Below are 22,466 nucleotides of genomic sequence, written 5' to 3' on the forward strand. Positions count from 1 at the left end.
AACTAAGTAGCTTCACACCTGCCCAACCCAAGTGGTGGAGGAATGAGGTGTTTACCGGAGCTGACGATGCGCACTGCGCCCAGGCAGGTGTTTCCCCGGGGGTCACGGTGATTTAATTGCGCATTACCAGGGTTTGGTACATCCATGCACTCCGAGAACCGACCTCCAAGTCATGCTTAGCGAAACCATTCAACACTGACCCTCACCGATTTGAGGTGGAAGGAAATAAAGAAGGAAAAAAAGAAAAAAAAAGGAACGACACAGAGAAAGAAACAAAGCGAAATGAAAGAAAGAATAGATATGACTGATGAAAGTGCTTGATTTGATAGTACCGTTTTTATTCGATATAGAAAAATCGAAATCAAACCTTTGGCACTAAATATTGTGTTACAATAGTACCATTAGGCCCTGATAACAACGTAATGAACGCGTTAAGTCTGATTATCATTCAAATATGGCCTATAGGTATTTGAATTACTCAGACGCTTTGGCCTACAAATAACAAATAGGCTACCTGACAAACAAGAAGTAAACGTGTCTTGTGTGCACAACAAAGTCATCACTACAAATATTTAATGTCTTCACAATTGCAACATTAAATCACTGCTGTTTGAAAAATTAATTAGAATTACAACGCTTTGATTTATATGTGGTTTTATATTTTCATATTTATTCAAACACTAAATATAATTTAATGTAATACTACATATGAAGTATAAAATCACATTTCAGCAAAAACATTCTGATTCAAATTTTCTTCACATGTATGAAATTAAATTAAGTGTTTTCTGGTACCACAATAAGTGATTAGTTTGCCAGAAAGTATCTTACCTTGAGGATGCAGTCGCTTAGTCCAGCGGTCAGGTTGTCGTTCCTTTTCCTCCCAATGATCTCTCTCTGTGTCCCTAGGAGATCTGTGCCTTTTCGATTCCTCTGTCGCACAACTCTCAGATCCAGGCATCCACTTCTCATCAACTGTTGGAGAGAAACAAGAGACATGTTGCATCCCCGGGAAAATAGTGTCAACGCACACGTCAAACCAGTCATATGAAGTCAACGAAATGGCTTTTACTCGTTTAAATTATTATTCTGTCAACTAGTCAGGAGTCCAGAAGGCAGAGAAAAGTCAAACAGGATCAGAGGCGATCAATGTGAGAATCTTCCTCTTCCCTCCCAACGCGAAGGCAGCCCCGCGGAAAAATGCGAAAAATGACAATGATCCGAAAACTTCAGCGAGACAAGCGGCATGAAAACCTCCAGCAAAGGCTCTAAACAAAGAGGAAAAAGTCCAAAAGAGGGGAACTCACCTTTATTCAGTGGCGTCTATTTATGTCAACACCAGAAAAAACAATATCAATGCTGCTTTTGGGCGCCTGGAACGATTTCAGTAATATTTCTCCCGGTTTGACAGTATAAGTGGAATGTTAAGTATGACTTTGGTATGAAATCAACGCACTACTCTGGAAAACCAAGGGGAAAAAAAAGTTTGGAGGAGGAGCCACGGGCGCGCGTCAATCACCGAGCGGTGGGGGCGGTGGCTCCACTCGGGTCCCCACCCCCTCCACCACCCCGGCGGCAGTACTGTAACACCGGGAATAAACACACAGCCCTGCTCCATTAGTTTAACTTTAACTCCAGCAGAGTACAAATCCTTCCAGCTTGAATAGTGATACTGCCTTTTTGTGTTCAAATAAAATGAGTTGTTTCTTGTTTTGTTTGCATGTACATTTAAATAACGCGCGCACACTTTCAAAAACACTTCTGTTATTGCGAAGAAATGAAACTATGTATTTCATTGAGTGTGTGGTACATTCTTCTCTGTATTACTAATATCAAACAAAAAGCACCATACAGGACTACAATAGGAATAATAGCATAACTCATGCTTGTGCTACTTATAAATGCTTTATATCTCCAAAGAAGGCTATTATCGTTAATAATGCAGCGATTAAACATAATAATTTGACGCGGTGCAGGAACATTCAAACATTTCCCGACAGCTCCTTCTATTGGTCACCCTTATGTTTGCAGCGTGCGCTACTTGCATTGCAACTTGCATTTGTGGTTTTAAACAGAAATGCATTCTGTGGTGCAGCACTGTGATCCGTCAAGGCTCTCAAAATCACAGACACAAAATGTATTTTTGCAACGGCTAAAACAGCCAACGAATAAGTTGTCGCCGTACAGTCGAAACGTGTGCATAATTACCCGCTCAGAGGCTAATAAGTAATCCTTTGCAGTCGTACAGTACCTCGCACACAATAGCAGAGCGAGGGGGGGGGTGTGTGGGTCACCTTTGAGCATCTGTCAGACGCCCTTCAAGCCTCATTTGATTTGCGAGTTTGGACAACTGCCTGGACGGGTTGAGGCAGAAACACACCCCAGACTTACCTTCCAGGGCCCGGGCTCAAACCGGTTCTTCTCCCTGCCGCCGCCATTCCTCCTCAGCGTTTAAAAGCTGCCACGGAGGAGCCGAGTGTGTGTCTTCTGCACACATATCAAACCAGTGTTCTGTGTGTGTGTTTGTGTGTGTGTGTGTGTTTGTGTGTGTGTGTGTCGTCGCTGGCAGCCTCCCTTGTGTCGTGTTGTTGTTCTCACAGTATTCCACTGCAGCGTTGAACGGGGAGGTCCTCACTAAGGTATTGGGGGCAGAGATGGAGTATTAACGCGGGTATAGCGGAGAGATAAGGGAGGTTTACTGAGGTGGTTGAGCTTGAGGTGTAGTCAGAAGACTAAATGTGAGTTGTGAACAGCTGTTAGGAGTTTATTCATGCTACACGTACGGTTGGTCTTTATTTAGAGGGGCTAATGGGCCCCATTCATCACAGTGAGCTCATTAACAAGTGAATGAGGTGAAAGGTTGGAAAGTCATCGCTACACATTCATCATCATCAGACATCGCCGTCGGACAATAAACCGTACAAAACGCTCCTCGTAAGAAATGAAGAAATACAAAAAGGTCAAAGGAACAGGTGAAGGGAAAGAAGACGGATTAGAGACACTTTAAGACTTGGTACATTTGGACTGACTGCGTACAGGACATTCAGGCCTAAACTAATCTGTGCGTGGTAGTACTCCTGGGTTTCTGGAAGCTACACATAAACCATTACAGAACACAGAGAAAATGTGCTGCAAAGTTCAAACCTTTCCAGAGCCTTTATCCTAGTAAGACATTGCTAAATGAGCTACTTTGTAAGAGGACAGTTGTGTTTGCCTATGGTCCGGGTCGATCGGACTGGGGTTTTCCACGTCAAGCGCTAATTACAGATTGACAGCTTCTGCTGCCGTGCGGATTCAAAGAAACAAAAGCAAACCACAGAAGCCATGACGACTGTTTTATGACTGCCAGTTTGATCCGTCCGTCTTTAATTAAGTAACCACATCTTGATTGACTACTTCTGTCTACTCCTGTCTACTTCTGCTCGAATGAGTCCCACCCCCTTTGAGCACCGTCACAGTGTTCCTACAGAGCAGCCTTTAAGCTTCTCTGCGCTCTAAAAAAAGGCAACGTCCATCGGGGAGCTCCGCTCGGAGGCCGAACCGTCCTCCACCCCCCCCGCCCTGCGCCCCCGAGCCAGGCATCGTTGGCGCGGGGAACAGCAGAGCCGTCTGAGCTCCACCATCACCACCACCCACAGCCTGCTGCCGGGGTCTGAAAAGCGTGTCTGTGCTGCGAGTGGGCAGGGGGCCCCGAGGGCCCCGGGCCCCTGGGGGCAGAGCGAGGCCGGCCCTCTATTCACAGGCGATCTTCCCGTCGAAGCTGGACAGGGCGATGGCGAAGGCCTGCACGGCGCACATGGGGTAGCTGTAGTCCAGCGTGAAGATGTCGTCGGCGATGCGGCCGAACTGCATCACGATGTATTCCACTGAGACGCGCACATGTACGCACAGACGCACAATGCACACACACACACACACACACACACACAATCACAGAGGAGGTTAGATCAGCTGCAGAGCACACACAAACACACACACACACACACACACACACACACACACACACACACACACAGGCAGACACACACACACACACAGGCTGGTAGTCAGATAGACACACAGGGAAGGTTTAGGTTTACAACAGACAGACAGACAGACAGACAGACAGACAGACAGACAGACAGACAGACAGACAGACAGACAGACAGACTGACAGACTGACAGACTGACAGACAGACTGATGACAAACAGATATCTTGTCAGATAGATAGGTTGCCAGGTAGAAAGGTAATAAGAGAGACAGACAGGCTGGCAGATAGGCACACAAACAGACAGACTAACAGTCAAACGTGGAGACGGACAGAACTCACGGTCCTTGCTGTGGACGACCTGGAAGTTCTTGATGGAGGCCTGGGTGACGCGGCCGTTGAAGTTGAGCACGTGGGAGGAGGACTCCTCGTTCCACACGGGGGTCTTGTTGTGAAGCTCGATCAGGTTCTCCATCCGCCGGTTCTGGTGCCGGATCAGCAGCCCGTCGTACTCCTGGGGGTCGGAGGGGTTACCCGGGTGTGTGGTCAGTATGTCAGCAGGGAAGCACCACCAGCAGACCGTCTACAGACTGCAGATCAGCCCTTACTCAGAAGCGAGGCCTTCTGCAGGTCTGACTTGATATGAATTCTACATTTAAATAAATACAAATACTACAGTATATGTAAAAGAAGCAGATGAGCTGATGTGTGCAAGTGATCTGACCACTCCAAAGTTCAGTGCTGTTATTTTGATCTATTTTCTTCTATATTTATTGATTAGTTATTTGATCATGATCAGTGCACGTGATCAGTGATCATGTTGTTTAGTTTCTTGCACTCAGTTTTACCCTTTGCGTGGTTACTGAAGTTAGGCTTTGTAGCAGATAAACATGTATATTCTTTCTATGTATATTCATATATATACATGACTGTTTTTAATAATTCCATAAACATTCCCAGACACTTCCAGTAAAAGCTTAGGACACATCTCAACCACGGCGTGCGGGTCAGACAGTGACATCACTTCCTGTTGGTGACAGAGGAGGCGGGGCTTACGTTGCGTGGCCGGACGGCGACCCGCTCGCAGTTCTTGTCCATCCCGGGGATGATGATGGTCATGCGCCTGGGACCCTTCATCCCCAGCACGTTGGTCTCCTGGACACACGGGGGTCAGAGGTCACAGTGTTATGGTTTGGTTTGCTTTGGTTACGGGATTGATTGAGGTCAAGTCAAGTCAATGACATTGACTTTAAGATACCTCCATATTTGAAGAGTGCATGAGTGTACCCTTTGAGACTGTACTGATGAATGTCCACAGATGAAACCATTAAAGTGGGAATGTCAATGTGGGATTATGTGTGTGGATGATGGCTGGTTTAAGCAGCCCCAGAGTCTAATCTGTCTGACTCGGCCCAGGTGAGGCTGCTCAAAACAGCCATCATCCACACACGCTCCACAGTTGATTGCTAAATAAATGGACTGCATTTATACAGCGCTTTTCTAACCAGTTGCCACTCAAAGCAATGTGCAATATTGCCTAACATTAACCCATTCACACACCGACAGTGGAGTCAATCACGCAAGATGACAGCAAGCTCGTCGGGAGCAGTAAGGGTGAGGTGTCTCGCTCAGGGACACATTGACACTCAACTAGGAGGAGCCGGGGATCGAACTAGCAAACTTCCAGTTACCAGCCAACCCGCTCTATCTCCTGAGCCACATGCCGCCAAATAGTTGGGTCTCTGTAAGGCCTTACGTAGATGATGCCGGCCATCTCTTGGCGTGCGTTGGACAGGTCTGGGAGAGCCCTCTCTGGGTTCAGTGCGTTGTCGAATACCGTGAACTTGGTCCCCATCAAATTTGACCTGGACAACAACATCACAACATAGTCAGTTGTAAACACGACATGCAAAAGTAGGTTCCTGAACGCAGTTTGTTTGAATGCTGTCGTGCAAAAAATTATCATTGAGAATTCAAAGAAGAAGGATTTTATCGGTACCGCAATTTTCCGACAAAATTATCCCCGCCTCTCGATAAGTCTGTGGCGTCGATGGAGATGAGGTAGTTGGAGGTTCCACACTTCTTACGCTTTCTACCCGCCAACAGGAATACCTTTACGAAACAACACAAAACACATAGTCTTAAGCATTGTCATGATCGTGGGAAACTACTTGCCACCAGTCAACTGCCTGGGTGAGAGGTTCTATTCCCATTGGAGAGTCAAATGCTAAGAATGTATACGTCACGTTATTGACAGACTCTTTGCATAAACGCTATTTATTATACTATATCACAATTATTTTATCAAATTGAGATTACGATTTTAAAAGCTACAATATTCCACATTGAAACCGAGCGTTTAAAAAGTGCACTGCGTCTTTAAGACCTTAGATGTCCCTCTGCTGTGTGCGGTGTGAGGCCAGAGGAACACATCCCGTACCTTCTTCTCGTTGTCCAGGTGGAGGTAGTATGTGGGGTACATGCTCTTGTCCATCCCCCGCTGGTCCCGGGTCAGTCGGCACTTCACCGTCTGCCCCTGCGGAGCCGGCAGATTCACAAACTCCTCCAGGTCGTCGAACTCTATCTCCGGGGACGGAGCGCGCTCCTGGAGGAAGAGCGAAACGCCGTCATCATCATCATCATCGTCGTCCTCCTCCTCATCATCATTACATCATCGTCATTAGGTCATTAGTATCGATAGGTTGTCAAACTCTCTCTCGCGGGACGGAGCTCTCTCCTGGACGAAGAGCCTGTCATCATCCTCACGATAATCCTCATTATCATCGATAGGTTGTCAAGATGATGGATCTTGAAATTGTTCCGGTTCGATAAAGCTAGACTCCAGCAATCTGGTCGTGCTTATCAAGAGTACCTGGACAGTAAGTTAATGAACACACGGCCAGAGTAGAAGTGTGAAAGTGTCTTGAAATGATTTGTAGAAGAAAAGAAGAAGGTCTATGATGTGATAAGTAACATCTTGTTGGACACACTGTATCATTTCCTAAAGCGGAGACAAACAGATACTTTTCAACCATGTTGAGGCGCTTGCTAGTGTTTCTGAGCAGGTGTCTCAGATTAAGGGTTAATTGGTGTCTCTAACTAAGCGCTGATTGGGGCCACATGATGCCCAGGGGTTTTTCCATACCTTCTTCTTCTTCCCTTTTCCCTTCTTCTTCTTGGACTTCTCTTCCTTCTCTGAGTCGGAATCATCGCTCTCTTCAGCTTTTCCTGAGATTCAGAGAAACAGCGGCAGCTTCGTCAAAACGTCATCAATGTCTCCAATTATTTCAATCAATTATTAAAAATAAAAAATTACAATACTTAATTATTGAGTGTTGCTGGCTCTTTGTTGTTGGGGTTTGAGCAATTGCAACACGTTAGCAATTACCCTGTATTAGCATTATATGCTAGTTTAAGCTAGCGCTAATGGCTGACCTCCATTCAGTTTTGCAGACATAATTGCTTCAGAGGAAATGAAGAAAGGAATTGAGAAGTCGATAAAATATCAAAGAGAGATATCTGAGCCAACATATTTTATATTTTGCACATTTAAAAAACGAAAGACGAAGGCATGAATTGATGTGTGCAGGCAAGACGCTTTTTGAAATTGAAAGGTGCTTAATAGATAGGAAGTGCGATAATAAAACAAGTTTATAAAATGTATAAAGGGAGGTTGCCTTTCTTCTTGGTCTTCTTGTCCTTGTCCTTGCTCTCGGCCGTCTGGAAGAGCGATGCTGCGCCGGCACTGGGCTTCTTCTTAGACTTGCTGACTTTGGTTGTCTCCTCGCTGTCGTCGCTGTCTGACTGGGCAGCTGGGATTGATAGAAGGATGCCCGTGATATATGTGGTAGTATACGATACTTCCCATACTCGTGGTTCTTTTAAATGATCGGAGGACCAGGGAACAGATGGCTTCATACCGACATGGCTTTAGACCGGACAGATAGGTTTGATTACTTTTAGCTTCATGGTTTAGATTTATTTATTCTTCACAGATTTGAGAAGGTGTCATGGTGACTGTGATGCAATGTTATCAACATGTTTTATAAATGTGAGTGTACACACGCACACACAAAAACACACACACACACACACACACGTACATGTGCACATACACACAAACACACACACACACACACGCACACACACACACACACACACAACCACCCACACAACCACCCACACACTCACACACACACACACACATAAACACACTCCACCTTTCTTCTTGCTCTTGGCGTCCTTGTCTCCGTTTATCTGGAACAAGGCGGCTGGCTCCTTCTTCTTATCTTTGTCTTTTGATTTAGACTTCTTATCTTTCCCCTCAGAGTCTTTCTCATCTAAGAGGGGCGGGCCAAAATAAAAAAATGTAGTAGTAAAATGTAGAGTAATATACAACTCAACTTAAGATGAATAAAGAGCTAATAAAACAATTTAGCATTGTCTTTTGACTACAGGGAATCCACTGCTGGCACTGCTTTAAACATTTCAACATTTCAGCTAGTATTTCAGCCGGTCTGAACTGATGGCTTGAATGGTCATACGTCCCAGTAGGTGTAGGGCTAAGCCAGTGTTTATACTAGCTGGGTATAATCCTCTTCCCCGCGGTCAACCTTCCAACACACCCTGTTTTATCGTCTGAGCGCGACGATATAACAGTTGTGACTAACGTTTGCGGTTTCCTAACCTTTGGATTTGGGTTTCTTCTCTTTGGTGGTGCTGGAGGGCGGCGAGCTGTCCTTCGTCGTCTTCTTCTTCGTCTTCTTCTTGGGCGTCTCCTCTTCCTCCTCCTCCTCCTCGTCATCATCGGTGTCCGAACCTTTTAGAGATTGGAAAAGGAGGTCGCCATTGAGGGGAGTCTGTGTTCTGTGTTTGGCTAGTTTTTGGGACGTTCCTTGTGGTATACAGGTCAAAGGGGTGATATTATGCCTCAATGTGCGAGTGTGATCAGCTGTTTAAAGCCGTTTGAAAATCGGCGACATCACAAGTGGGCGTGTCCACCGAGATGTGTGCTGGATCTATAAGCAACATATGCTACAGTCCACTGCGTAGGCTGGTCGACTGATCTATCCATCATACATCTAGGCGGACACTACTACTGCTGAGATTTTAAAACGGCTTGTAATCACACTCACACCTGGTGACATGATATCACCCCTTTAAGAGGACATGCTTCAGGATAGGGTGGGATGTACATTATTAATCCCAGTTGAGTGTAAATCCAGTGGTCATTGGAACATACTCTTTTTCTTCTTCGGGACGCTCTTGGCTTTCTTCTTTGGCTCCTTGCTCTTCTCCGGTTCCTCCTTCTCCTTCTCCTTCTCCTTCTCCTTCTCCTTCTCCTTCTCCTTCTCCTTTTCCGGCTTCTTCTTCTTCACCTTCTTCTCATCTTCTGTCGTCCACGGCAACGGAGCAATCCAACAGAACAAAAGAACAGAGAGAGCGCAGTTCAGAACAGTTCCGTCGTCGGGATTATAGTTTATTTGATCTGGCCCGGTTTGTATCCATGTGTTGATTTCATTGTGTGTATTGTGTTGCAATTAATTGTAATTTATTGTATTCTCTCTGTCTTTTGTCTTTGAAGTGCCTTCAAATAGTGAGTGGTTTCCTTTAGTTGGTTTTCATTCCTGGAAGCTTTACATGCAGTGGTTTACATACAATCTGGTCTTAATCAGCGGTTTCTTCCTAATGTATTGTGTTCCCTGCCTAATACCTTGTGTTGTTATTGATAAAACTCTGCATATAAAGGACATATATTATACTGCATATTAAGACTCAAGGTACACTTCAGAGATTAGAGTTCACCTAGACCCTGCATAGCGTACCCCCTTAACCCCCAAACCCCCTCTTACCCACTTATTGTATGCTGTACGTCCTTGCACTTAAAAATAGCACTTAGCATTGTGTAGCATCTTATCCTATCTATCTGTGTTGCTAGCGTCTGCTGGATGCCCTGAATGTAAATGCTAAAGGGGACATATTATACCACAAAGTGTGAGTGTGATTAGCCAATACAAGCCGTTTTGAAAATGTGCACCTTCTGACATCACAGGTGGGCGTGTCCACCTAGATGTGTGCTGGATAGATCAGTCTACCAGCCTACCCAGTGGACTGTCGCAAACATTGCTCATCTATCCGTCATACATCTAGGTGGACACGCCCACCTGTGATGTCAGAAGGTGCACATTTTCAAAACGGCTTATGAGAATGGCTAATCACACTCACACCTGGTGGTATAATATGGGACCTTTAATGTTAATGTAAAGGAGGTTGTGGTGACTAATGTGAATGTAAAGGAGGTTGTGGTGACTAATATTAATGTAAAGGAGGTTGTGGTGACTAATGTTAATGTAAAGGAGGTTGTGGTGACTAATGTGAATGTAAAGGAGGTTGTGGTGACTAATGTTAATGTAAAGGAGGTTGTGGTGACTAATGTTAATGTAAACAAGGTTGTGGTGACTAATGTGAATGTAAAGGAGGTTGTGGTGACTAATGTGAATGTAAAGGAGTTAGTGGTGACTAATGTTAATGTAAAGGAGTTAGTGGTGACTAATGTGAATGTAAAGGAGGTTGTGGTGACTAATGTGAATGTAAAGGAGATAGTGGTAACTAATGTTAATGTAAAGGAGGTTGTGGTGACTAATGTGAATGTAAAGGAGGTTGTGGTGACTAATGTTAATGTAAAGGAGATAGTGGTAACTAATGTTAATGTAAAGGAGGTTGTGGTGACTAATGTTAATGTAAAGGAGGTTGTGGTGACTAATGTGAATGTAAAGGAGGTTGTGGTGACTGATGTGAATGTAAAGGAGGTTGTGGTGACTAATATTAATGTAAAGGAGGTTGTGGTGACTAATGTTAATGTAAAGGAGGTTGTGGTGACTAATGTGAATGTAAAGGAGATAGTGGTGACTAATGTTAATGTAAAGGAGTTAGTGGTGACTAATGTGAATGTAAAGGAGGATGTGGTGACTAATGTGAATGTAAAGGAGGTTGTGGTGACTAATGTGAATGTAGAGGAGGTTGTTGTGACTAATGTTAATGCAAAGGAGGTTGTGGTGACTAATGTTAATGTAAAGGAGGTTGTGGTGACTTATGTGAATGTATAGGAGGTTGTGGTGACTACTGTTAATGTAAAGGAGGTTGTGGTGACTAATGTTAATGTAAAGGAGGTTGTGGTGACTAATGTTAATGTAAAGGAGGTTGTGGTGACTAATGTTAATGTAAAGTAGGTTGTGGTGACTAATGTTAATGTAAAGGAGGTTGTGGTGACTAATGTGAATGTAAAGGAGGTTGTGGTGACTAATGTTAATGTAAAGGAGGTTGTGGTGACTAATGTTAATGTAAACAAGGTTGTGGTGACTAATGTGAATGTAAAGGAGGTTGTGGTGACTAATGTGAATGTAAAGGAGTTAGTGGTGACTAATGTTAATGTAAAGGAGTTAGTGGTGACTAATGTGAATGTAAAGGAGGTTGTGGTGACTAATGTGAATGTAAAGGAGATAGTGGTAACTAATGTTAATGTAAAGGAGGTTGTGGTGACTAATGTGAATGTAAAGGAGGTTGTGGTGACTAATGTTAATGTAAACAAGGTTGTTGTGACTAATGTGAATGTAAAGGAGGTTGTGGTGACTAATGTGAATGTAAAGGAGGTTGTGGTGACTAATGTTAATGTAAAGGAGGTTGTGGTGACTAATGTGAATGTAAAGGAGGTTGTGGTGACTAATGTGAATGTAAAGGAGGTTGTGGTGACTAATATTAATGTAAAGGAGGTTGTGGTGACTAATGTGAATGTAAAGGAGGTTGTGGTGACTAATGTGAATGTAAAGGAGGTTGTTGTGACTAATGTTAATGCAAAGGAGGTTGTGGTGACTAATGTTAATGTAAAGGAGGTTGTGGTGACTAATGTGAATGTAAAGGAGGTTGTGGTGACTAATGTTAATGTAGAGGTTGTGGTGACTTATGTGAATGTATAGGAGGTTGTGGTGACTACTGTTAATGTAAAGGAGGTTGTGGTGACTAATGTTAATGTAAAGGAGGTTGTGGTGACTAATGTTAATGTAAAGGAGGTTGTGGTGACTAATGTGAATGTAAAGGAGGTTGTGGTGACTAATGTTAATGTAAAGGAGATAGTGGTGACTAATGTGAATGTAAAGGAGGTTGTGGTGACTAATGTGAATGTAAAGGAGGTTGTGTTGACTAATGTTAATGTAAAGGAGGTTGTGGTGACTAATGTGAATGTAAAGGAGGTTGCGGTGACTAATGTGAATGTAAAGGAGGTTGTGGTGACTAATGTGAATGTAAAGGAGGTTGTGGTGACTAATGTTAATGTAAAGGAGGTTGTGGTGACTAATGTTATTGCAAAGGAGGTTGTGGTGACTAATGTTAATGTAAAGGAGGTTGTGGTGACTAATGTGAATGTAAAGGAGGTTGTGGTGACTAATGTTAATGTAAAGGAGGTTGTGGTGACTTATGTGAATGTATAGGAGGTTGTGGTGACTAATGTTAATGTAAAGGAGGTTGTGGTGACTAATGTTAATGTAAAGGAGGTTGTGGTGACTAATGTTAATGTAAAGGAGGTTGTGGTGACTAATGTTAATGTAAAGGAGGTTGTGGTGACTAATGTTAATGCAAAGGAGGTTGTGGTGACTAATGTTAATGTAAAGGAGGTTGTGGTGACTAATGTTAATGTAAAGGAGGTTGTGGTGACTAATGTGAATGTAAAGGAGGTTGTGGTGACTAATGTTAATGTAAAGGAGGTTGTGGTGACTGACTCTGTGCAGCGAGCCCTTCGTCTCCGGACGCCTCCTCGCTCTTCTTGCTCTTGGTCTTCTTGGGTTTAGCCTCCGCCCCGTTGGACTCCGCCTCTGGCACGCCATTGGTCGCTTCCTTCTTCTTCTTTGGTTTCTGGACGGTTTCTGAGAAATAGCAGACAGACCGTGAGATTACTAGATAGACAAACATACAGATCTTGAGTTGACATTGCTAGAGATAGAGAGATGGATAGGCTTCACTGGAACATAGATAAGACAGAGAGAGAGAGAGAGAGAGAGAGAGAGAGAGAGAGAGAGAGAGAGAGAGAGAGAGAGAGAGAGAGAGAGGGAGAGAGATAGACCTTGAGTTGAGATAGTGAGAAAGATGGAGGTATAGATAGAGAAATACAGAGATAGACAGACAGACAAACAAACTAACAGACTAACGAAGATAAGAGTTAAATTCACTCACCATTAAAAGTTCACGGTAAGCAAAGGATAGAAAATTATTGTTGTTTAATTATGTGTCCAAAGCACTGTCTACTACTACTATTACAGGTTTAAATAATTTAACAGTTTTAAAACGTTCACTTTGTATAATAATTCAGTTCTATTGAATAGAGCAGTTATTTTCATTTAAGACATTGAAACACTTTCCCCAAACAATTTAATTCTTGAAAAGATTATTTGTTTGAGTCGCTATTCCTGCAGTGTAGTAGTTCTAGTTTTTTTTAAAGTTTTTTTTTGCAAGTTTAGTTGTGATACAAGTGCAAGACTGTAGCCTAGCATGAGGTCATTAAGCTAATGCTACAATCTTAATTTCTAGAATTAACAGATCTGCTCATTCCATTTTCCTAGTATTCATCGTTTTGTCTTTTGTTTTATGGATCATTTCTAGCAGCCCTCCTACTTTGCACATAAAACAGAGACCATATGTACAAGCATTAGTACGAGTTGTACGATTAGTACTTGTATTGGTAAAAGTACAGAGATAACATCTGACAGCTGTGCCAACTTTTGTCTCCTACATAAAACATTATTCAGAATCCAATTGGAACCATTTCAATACCGTTAGATATTTCTCACACACAGGAACATCCAGCAAATGTAAGAAGTACACAAGTCTACAACTGCTATCACCTTCCTGAAGCTGTCCAAAGCCCATGGTTCACGAAACCAAGAATATCAGCTCACTTTATCGACTGCTACTATTCCATACATCTTTCCCTGATAGTCAAACAACGTGTTATTCTGTCAGCCTCAATGTTGTATCAAAGAACATTTGTTATTTCTGTTTTACAATCTCAGGGCTGTGATAAAAGGTTGACGTTCCTGAGGACTCTACCTCTCTCTCTCTCTCTCTCTCTCTCTCTCTCTCTCTCTCATAGGAGGTAAGGGTAAAGTATGGAAGTCATCTAGGAGCAGGCCAGTGCAACGAGGGGAATATAAAGTGTTACACAGAGACAGCCGGGCCCAATCCAATTAGAGGCTCATTCATGTTACACATCTATTTCTGTCCCCTACCTCAGACAATCCACACACACACACACACACACACACTTAAAGCAATGTGAGCATTTTAAGCATGTTGTTGGTCGTGTTTTCAGCTTTGCTATCTTGGATGCATTAAAGATTGGGGAACAAACAATAGCTTAGTCGATACTTACCCACCACTTGGAACAACAACTTCTAAATAAGTTCAATTTTGGTCACAGATTGCATTCGTAAGAAGTCTTTCTCTACCCAACGTGACTTACATTCAACATTATATTTACTGATCCATGATTGTGACTGAAATGTTTGCAGAGCTAGAGATGGGAGTCTCTGTGTCTCAATATCACTTCACTACCCAAATAAACTCCGCATTGTTTGCCAACTCTTCAACCACACAGCTTTAGGACATAATTAAATGATTCAAATGAGTCATTGTTCCAAGGATTTATGCTTCAGCATGCCATCTCTTCCTGTTATTCACGCAAGGGGATGAACCCCAAACCCCACCACCACCACCACCACCACCACCACCATCACCACCACCACCACCACCACCTCCCCACCCCCAAACACCTTCACTACCATCACTTCCACCAACACCACAACCGTGACTAACCCCACCACCTCTGCTTCCCCCATCCACCGTCACTACCGTGACGTCAGCCGACAAAACCCGCATCGCCTCCATCAACACCAGCACCATCACCAACCCCACCACCTCCAACTCCCCCAGCAACTGTCACTGCCACCACCTCCACCACCACCACCTCCACCTCCCCCGGGGCCCCCGGGGCCCCCGCCCACTGTCCCTACCACCACTTCCCCCAACACCAACACCAACCCTCCAGCCCACCTCCTCCACCCTATTACCTTCTCAGCCGACATGGTCCTGGCCTCCTACTCCGGCCCGGGCTAAATTTACGTCCTTCTGTCCTCGCTTCCAAAAGGGGGGAGGAAATAAAAAAACAAACAAAGAGAGGCCGGAGCGGTGGTGGGGCGGTAATGAGAGAGTGAGCCAGGCTCTGGGCTCACTGGCTCTCCATCAGCAGAAAGTTGTTAATAGGATTTATGTGTGAAGCCATCTGCTCCGCAGCCACGTCACTGAGCACCACCAACAAGCTTCTAAAGACCAGTGGGGGAGGGAGGGAGGGAGGGAGGGAGGGAGGGAGGGAGCACAACAAACTCAAAGCTCCTCCACGGCATTCAGACTGCCGTTCAGACCAGACGCCACAGAGATGGCACGGTTCACGTCGAAGACGCGGCCCACCGCTTTCATATTCGGATTGTGTGCGGCGCTGTTTGTCCCGTTTACCGTTTGGAGGAGCTCTGAGGGTGGGGCGAGCGGGCGGGCAGGCCTGGCAGTGCTCGAGGTAGAGGAGCTGTAATTGCACACAGCTGGAGGCGGAGGAGCATGGGGGTGTGGAGGTGTTCACGTTAACACAGGCCGTTAACCCTGCGCTGACACGCTAGGCCTCGAACCCGGCACCCCTAAGCCAGGGTTCAGCACCCCAGATCAGGTTTTAATGCACAACATGTCCCTGGGAAGGACAGGGTGGTGTAGGGTGAAGGGGTATGACTCCCAGCTTAAAGTCCCTGCTGTGATCCACAAAGTTCACAGCCTAATTATAGGTTTCCTTGAGCAAACGCCCTGAAACCTTAACCTTCTCCCTATTGATATGTATATAAATATATATATATATATACCTTTACCTTCTCCTTATTGATATATACATACGTAATATATATATTAAATATTTAAAATATATTTTAAGTAAAGTTGCTTTGGATAAAGTGTCAGACGGCTAAATAAATAGCAGTTAAAGGTAAATGTGTCTTCAGAGTGAGTGAGGGTGTTTTTTTCTTGACTGTTGAAAACGACGGCCACACTTTACCTTCTCTGGCCTGTCTGAGGAGGAGGAACCGGCCTCGTCCTGAAACCTGGCCCAGATAACAGAGAAGAGTATCGATGAGCAACACAGAGTATCTACTGCAGACCAGCTATTGCTATCTCCTGCTTGTGGAGTTTACGTTTATAATCACAGCTACATTTTGGGCATTTAGCAGCCGCTTTTAGCCAAAGCGACTTACAATAAGTACATGTCAAAAGTAAGAGAAACAACATCGCTGTCAGTACAGTAAGGATGTTCATAGAAACAAGGGCCAAGCAATAACAATGGCTAGGTTAACCCATTCCCCGTATATAACAAAGATAGCTAGGATAAGATGTAGTACTATTTTTAAGTGCAAGAGTTCTTTTAGTTTTGGTTTCAGTCCGTGGTCCATGCAGTATCAGACCTTACTGCTGTATTGTGCATTCAAGGAGAGGCATAATAACCACTTCATATCAAGGCCACGTTCCAAACACCATAGAGGGGGCGATCGTACCCCGCTCAGCCCCCAGCTCCTAGGACTCTCTGGGGGTGGGAAGGCTAGCTATAGTAGCTCTGGCTCTCCAGTGAGGAGCCAGCCCTGATACTTATTGGTTGAGCACCTCTCTGCTCCTCGCGGCAAATGGAAACGGCGCGTTGTAAAGTATTAATAGACGCTGAGAGAACCGCAACGCCGGGCGGGTGGGAAAGGAGAACGTGGAGCACGTACCGCGTACAACTCGAGAAGCACAGGAGAAGCACGCTTAAGTGTGATTTAACAAGTTTGACCCAGGATTAATAATATCTGTCTGATCTGTTATCTTCCATTTAATGAAGATTGTAAGGGTATTTATTGACCGAACGGGGACTTTTCACGCGGGTAATCCTGTGTTAATCCCCCAGCGGGGACACTAGCAGTGTGCGCAGCATGCTGGCTAAAGCTGCACGTCATGTTGTGGTCTGATAAACCCTCTGGTGTACCTGTTCTCTGTCCACACCTCCTCTAGGATGTCCCTTTGGAGCGGCATTGTGGAGGAGCTCAGAGGTTAGAGGACACCTTGCTTCATGAAGAGCTTCAGCTGAGGACTTGTTGAGGCATCAGTGGTTAGAGGAGACCTTGCTTCATGAAGAGCTTCAGCTGAGGACTTGTTGAGGTATCAGTGGTTAGAGGACACCTTGCTTTATGAAGAGCTTCAGCTGAGGACTTGTTGAGGCATCAGTGGTTAGAGGACACCTTGCTTTATGAAGAGCTTCAGCTGAGGATTTGTTGAGGTATCAGAGGTTAGAGGACACCTTGCTTCATGAAGAGCTTCAGCTGAGGACTTGTTGAGGCATCAGTGGTTAGAGGACACCTTTCTCCATGAAGAGGTTCAGCACAAAGGAGGGATTATTAGCAAGACGTATGAACGTATTGATTAAAAATATTGATACAATTATACAGCTATCATCTGCCCATATAACATATGACCGTCTAACCACCATCTAGGAACATCTTGATGATAGACTATTAAAATGAGGAACTCATATCCACACAAACCTCAATAGCATCAAGCAAGCCCAAACACAAATTAATCAACATGTGTATGTGTCTGTGCATGCGCATGTGTGTGTGTGTGTGTGTGTGTGTGTGTGTGTGTGTGTGTGTGTGTGTCTCACCAGGTGGACTGACCAGCGACGTCTGTCCGTCTCTGACGAGGGGGTTAAAGTGATGCCCATCTCCTCCTGTCTGACCGCAGACCACCAAGGTCATGTGACCGGGGGTGTAAGAGGATTTCTAACACAGCCCCAAGACCCCCACTGATTCAGATTAATTTAATCAGCTGACCCACCATCTGGGTTTCTTTTTCACCTTCTTACCAGAAAACAAGCGTTTTTCGAATGGTATTTTAGCACTTCCTTTAGATACAAATATTTTAACATATTTATTTATTCAAAATGTGTTTTCATACAATACGAGTCATGATTTACGGTGAATTGATTTTCGTGTCGGGGTATCGTGCTCAGGAGCGATGGTATTTTGGAGTTCAAACCCTGAACTGTTTGGCTGTGAGTCGACATCCCTTCGGTGTCAGGTGATGTATGCAATACTTCCATGCAACCAGAAGGTGTCGCAATATCTCCAAATAAAATGACAGTGCAGTACTCGTCGGTGCCACGAGGGAGCACAAGAAAAGCATTTCTTTTTTAAACGTAGAAACATTATTGTAAAATGTATGTTGAAGAAGTTCAGTAAGACAATGTTTGGGGACTAAACTCTGGTTTTAAACGACATATTTTTGTTTCCATCCGCGTCGATTCTGTTAATTATCGTTTTATTGAAACATGGATGTAGAGACGGCGAGAGAACGGGTCCCACACACACACACGCACGCACGCACACACACACACACACACACACACACACACACACACACACACACACACACACACACACACACACACACACACACACACACACACGCTTACTACAACGTGTTAACAGCAAACATGTGCAGCACATCCGACACGACACACACGTTTTCCCGTCTAACCGCGTTAATCCACCGCACGCACGGCGCAGCATGGGCGGAACGGTTCCGACGGCATTTCTGCACGCACCCACACACACACACACACACACACACACACACACACACACACACACACACACACACACACACACACACACACACACTCCTGACAGCAGCAGCACGCCGGTTGGCGGGCGGCCCTGAGGATGGCCACAGTGGCCCCGGGGGTCTGAGGAGTGGCCCTCAAGATCTCTTAAAGAGACAGTAACCGCATATCGGTGTCTGTTCTCGAAAGGGCGTTCCGTTTTTCCAAACGACGATGATAAATGATCGCCGGCGCAGAGCAAACAGACAAGACAGGGCAGAAAATAGTCCAGTACACTGGCGGGAAGAGAGCGATTACTTCTCTGTAAACAGAAGTTTATATAGACATGTGTTTATGTAACAGACGTCTGCATAAACACACATGCATGCATCAACGATATATAGGCGGAGAGGGACCGCGGTGCAAAGAACAGTCATGTAGACATCAGTGCATGTTCAAATAAATTACAGCATGCAAAAGCGGAAGCAATTCGTTGTGAATGGCGATGTGGTGGACGAATACGTAAAGATAAGTTTTTAGGTCACCCATGATGGTGGTTTAGTGCTGAAGCAGCACGCCGCTGAGGACATGAACCCTCTGGCACCGGGAGGGAGGGCGGGTGAATCATCAACGCAGAGCCCGGGCCGTATCGCAGCCAGGGCAAACAATGAAGACGGAACGAGGAAATATGTGTTAAGTGAATACAAGCCCAAGGGATAGGCTTCACTGGAACATAGAGTGAGAGAGTGTGAGAGAGAGGGGGAGAGAGAGAGAGAGAGAGAGAGAGAGAGAGAGAGAGAGAGAGAGAGAGAGAGAGAGAGAGAGAGAGAGAGAGAGAGTAAACACAGATAAAGAAGATAAGGTGATGCCTTTTTCCATTTACTGTAAATGCTATGTTGATAGCCAGGAGCTTATATGGTGAATGGGGTCAAAGGTAGATATAGACCAAATAATATATGCATAGGTCCTAATTATATATATTCCTATCGATAATATAGCTCCTAATAACATACACCAAGGTATCGCTCCTAATAATTTACACCAAGGTTTATGTCCCAATAATATAATTCTTAGTAAAGGTCCTCATAATACACATCTAGGTATAGCTCCTAATAATATACACTTAGGTTTATGCCCTCATAATATGCACCTATTTATATGTCCTTATAACATGTGCCTATGTATAGCTCATAATAATATACACCTAGTTATAGGTGCTCATAATATAAAGCTAGTTATAGTATACTCCTAGGTATAGGACCCAATAAAATACACCAAGTAATAGGTCCTAATAATATAATCCTAGTTAAAGGTCTTAATAATATGAATCTAGGTATAGACCCTCATTATATAATCCTAGTTAAAGGCCCTAATAATATACAACTTTTACAAGTTCTAATAACATAAATATAGCTAACTGTGTGGAAAACGTCACATTCTATTTCCTAGCAGACTTTTCAGGTAGATTGCAAACAAATCAAATCATTATGTAGAATACACACACACACACACACACACACACACACACACACACACGCACACGCACACGCACACACACACACGCACACACATACGGATCCATTAAGCTTGGTTCCAGCTGAGGCTCATTCCTCCAGAGCCAGGGGTGGGCGGTGTGGTCGCGGAGCGGATCATGTGAACAGTCTGGACTCCCTCACAGCGTGTGGCCCACGTCGGGTTCTGGGCGGCCTGGTACACCTTCAGCAGCCGCCTGGAACCGAGAGAACCCACGATAGCGGAAGCGGCAGACCGCTGCCGACCTCCACAGTCAAAGCATGGTGAGCGACGTTCATCGATGTCTATCGAGTCAAGCAAGTAAGTAAGTGCTTTATTCGTCCCCTGGGGGAAATTCCGGTGTCCTGTAGCTCATAAGGTCAGTGAACAGTCAGTTGACAAACAACAAAATGGACAAACACTAAAAGTCAACCAAATAAGTCATTGAAAGTCAATCAAAGTCATTGCAAATTGAGCACTCTTGTACATAATTAGAATGGCATATAAAAAAGACCCAGAGGTAGATGGATATATAAAATAAATAAATATTATGCAATGGCACATTGTGCAGTGTGTGTGGGGGTGGGTTGGGGGGGAGAGAGAGAGGGATAGAGAGAGAGAGAGAGAGGGGGGGGGGGGAGGGATAGAGAGAGAGAGGGATAGAAAGAGAGAGAGAGAGGGGGGGAGGGATAGAGAGAGAGAGGGATAGAAAGAGACAGAGAGAGAGAGAGAGAGAGAGAGTCGCAAAGGTCATCACAGGACATATTGTGACGCCATGCATTTCCAGAACCAGCTTATTATTAAAATGGAAAAAGGTTCCCTAGAATAGTTATTGTTCCTTTAGTCTATAGTTGTTGTTTGGTTAGCTGTGGTCGCCATGGTCATGAATGCTGGGTGATCGGGCTCAAGCAGCCGAGATGGGTTTTCCCAGGAGGGTGGCTGGCGTCTCCCTTAGGGATAGGGTGAGAAGCTCAGCCCTCCGGGAGGAACTCGGAGTAGAGCCTCTGCCCCTCTGCTTAGAAAGGAGTCAGCGGAGGTCTGCCCCCTGGAACACCTCCCTAGGGAGGTGTTCCAGGGGGCATCCTGACCAGATGAACCACCTCCACGTACGTCCAGCGGGGAGGAGGCCTCGGGGGAAGACCCAGGACTAGGTTGAGAGACTATGTCTGGAAAATGGCCTGGGAAACGCCTCGGGATCCCCCAGTAAGAGCTGGTCAATGTGGCCCGGGAAAGGGAAGTCTGACCCCCCTGCTTGAGCTGCTGCCCCTGCGACCCGACCCCCCGTTAAGCGGTTTGAAGATGACGAGGCCAGGGTGGAAGCCAAATACACAGGAAGCAAACTTAACAAACTTGACTGGTTTGGTTCTGTGGTTACCGTACGTCGCGCTACATGACAGAAATGTACCCCGGGCCACGTGAAATCTGTGTTCCATGTAATTGTTGTCTATTATCTGTTGTTCATAAGGACTTCCCAACCCTCCAGCTCTTACCTGTCTCATCCACTACCATGAGAGGTGGGGGTGGAGTTTACAACGCTCCAACAAAGTTCCATGGTTTGGATTCTCTAAGCAGGATACTTCACCGCAAACCACCTCATCGCGGGTGAATTAATCGGAGGCTTATACCAGCTCATGGCCTAATCCTACCACCTCTCGGCTTGCCTTTGTGCCTTTGCCTCAGACACGTTAACCACCCTGCGATGGGTCATACTTAACACACCGTATTGTGGAGTGTGTGTGTGTGTGTGTGTGTGTGGACGATGGCTGGTTGAAGCGGCCTCAGCTGGCCTGAGTCAGACTGATTGGACTCGGGGGCTTGGTGGATCTGCACACCTGTTGGGATGTTGAGCAATCAATGCACACAGGTTAAACCCGCCGTCACCACACACACACACTCCAGGAGATCTCCTGCACGGCAGCATGGAGCAACGTCCTTACGTCTCACTGGCTTCAAACGCTACAATAAACCGGTTTCTAATGTCAACCACTTTCTGGAAGAGCCCAGTGAAAGCCACCTCGGTGGAGCGGAGCACTGAACACTGCCACACAAACTTGAAAGACGTCTAAGACGGTGACAAAATCGTTTCGCGTGATATTGCTGACCAGGTGCACCCAGCGGTGCATTGGGAAACGTCGGACCATTTCCACTGGAGCACTGGAGCGTGGCACACTAGAGCACTTTGTCTAGGGTCACTAAGCGGCCATTTTGTCTTTGTGCACCCACCATCTTTCAATTTGGTTTTAAGTTGATCGGGGCTTTATCAGTGGTTCATTACACAA

General features: G+C 45.1%; 1 protein-coding gene across 1 annotated transcript; it reads right to left on the bottom strand.

Annotated features, from left to right (window-relative positions):
* Positions 1-2,796: 2,796 nt before the first annotated feature.
* LOC307083977 (uncharacterized protein) lies at positions 2,797-17,989 on the bottom strand. Its single transcript, XM_079748064.1, has 15 exons — positions 17,737-17,989; positions 17,062-17,432; positions 16,105-16,150; positions 12,740-12,872; positions 9,211-9,360; positions 8,656-8,787; positions 8,189-8,308; positions 7,646-7,780; positions 7,114-7,196; positions 6,409-6,573; positions 5,968-6,080; positions 5,725-5,833; positions 5,025-5,123; positions 4,311-4,482; positions 2,797-3,866 (listed from the first exon to the last, which is right to left on the bottom strand). The coding sequence occupies exons 2-15, from the start codon at positions 17,106-17,108 to the stop codon at positions 3,733-3,735; spliced, it is 1,638 nt and encodes a 545-aa protein (XP_079604190.1). The 5' UTR covers positions 17,109-17,432; positions 17,737-17,989; the 3' UTR covers positions 2,797-3,732.
* Positions 17,990-22,466: the final 4,477 nt, after the last annotated feature.

This window comes from Pollachius pollachius, assembly GCF_949987615.1.
Source record: "Pollachius pollachius genome assembly, chromosome: 12".
NCBI classification, from domain to species: domain Eukaryota; kingdom Metazoa; phylum Chordata; class Actinopteri; order Gadiformes; family Gadidae; genus Pollachius; species Pollachius pollachius.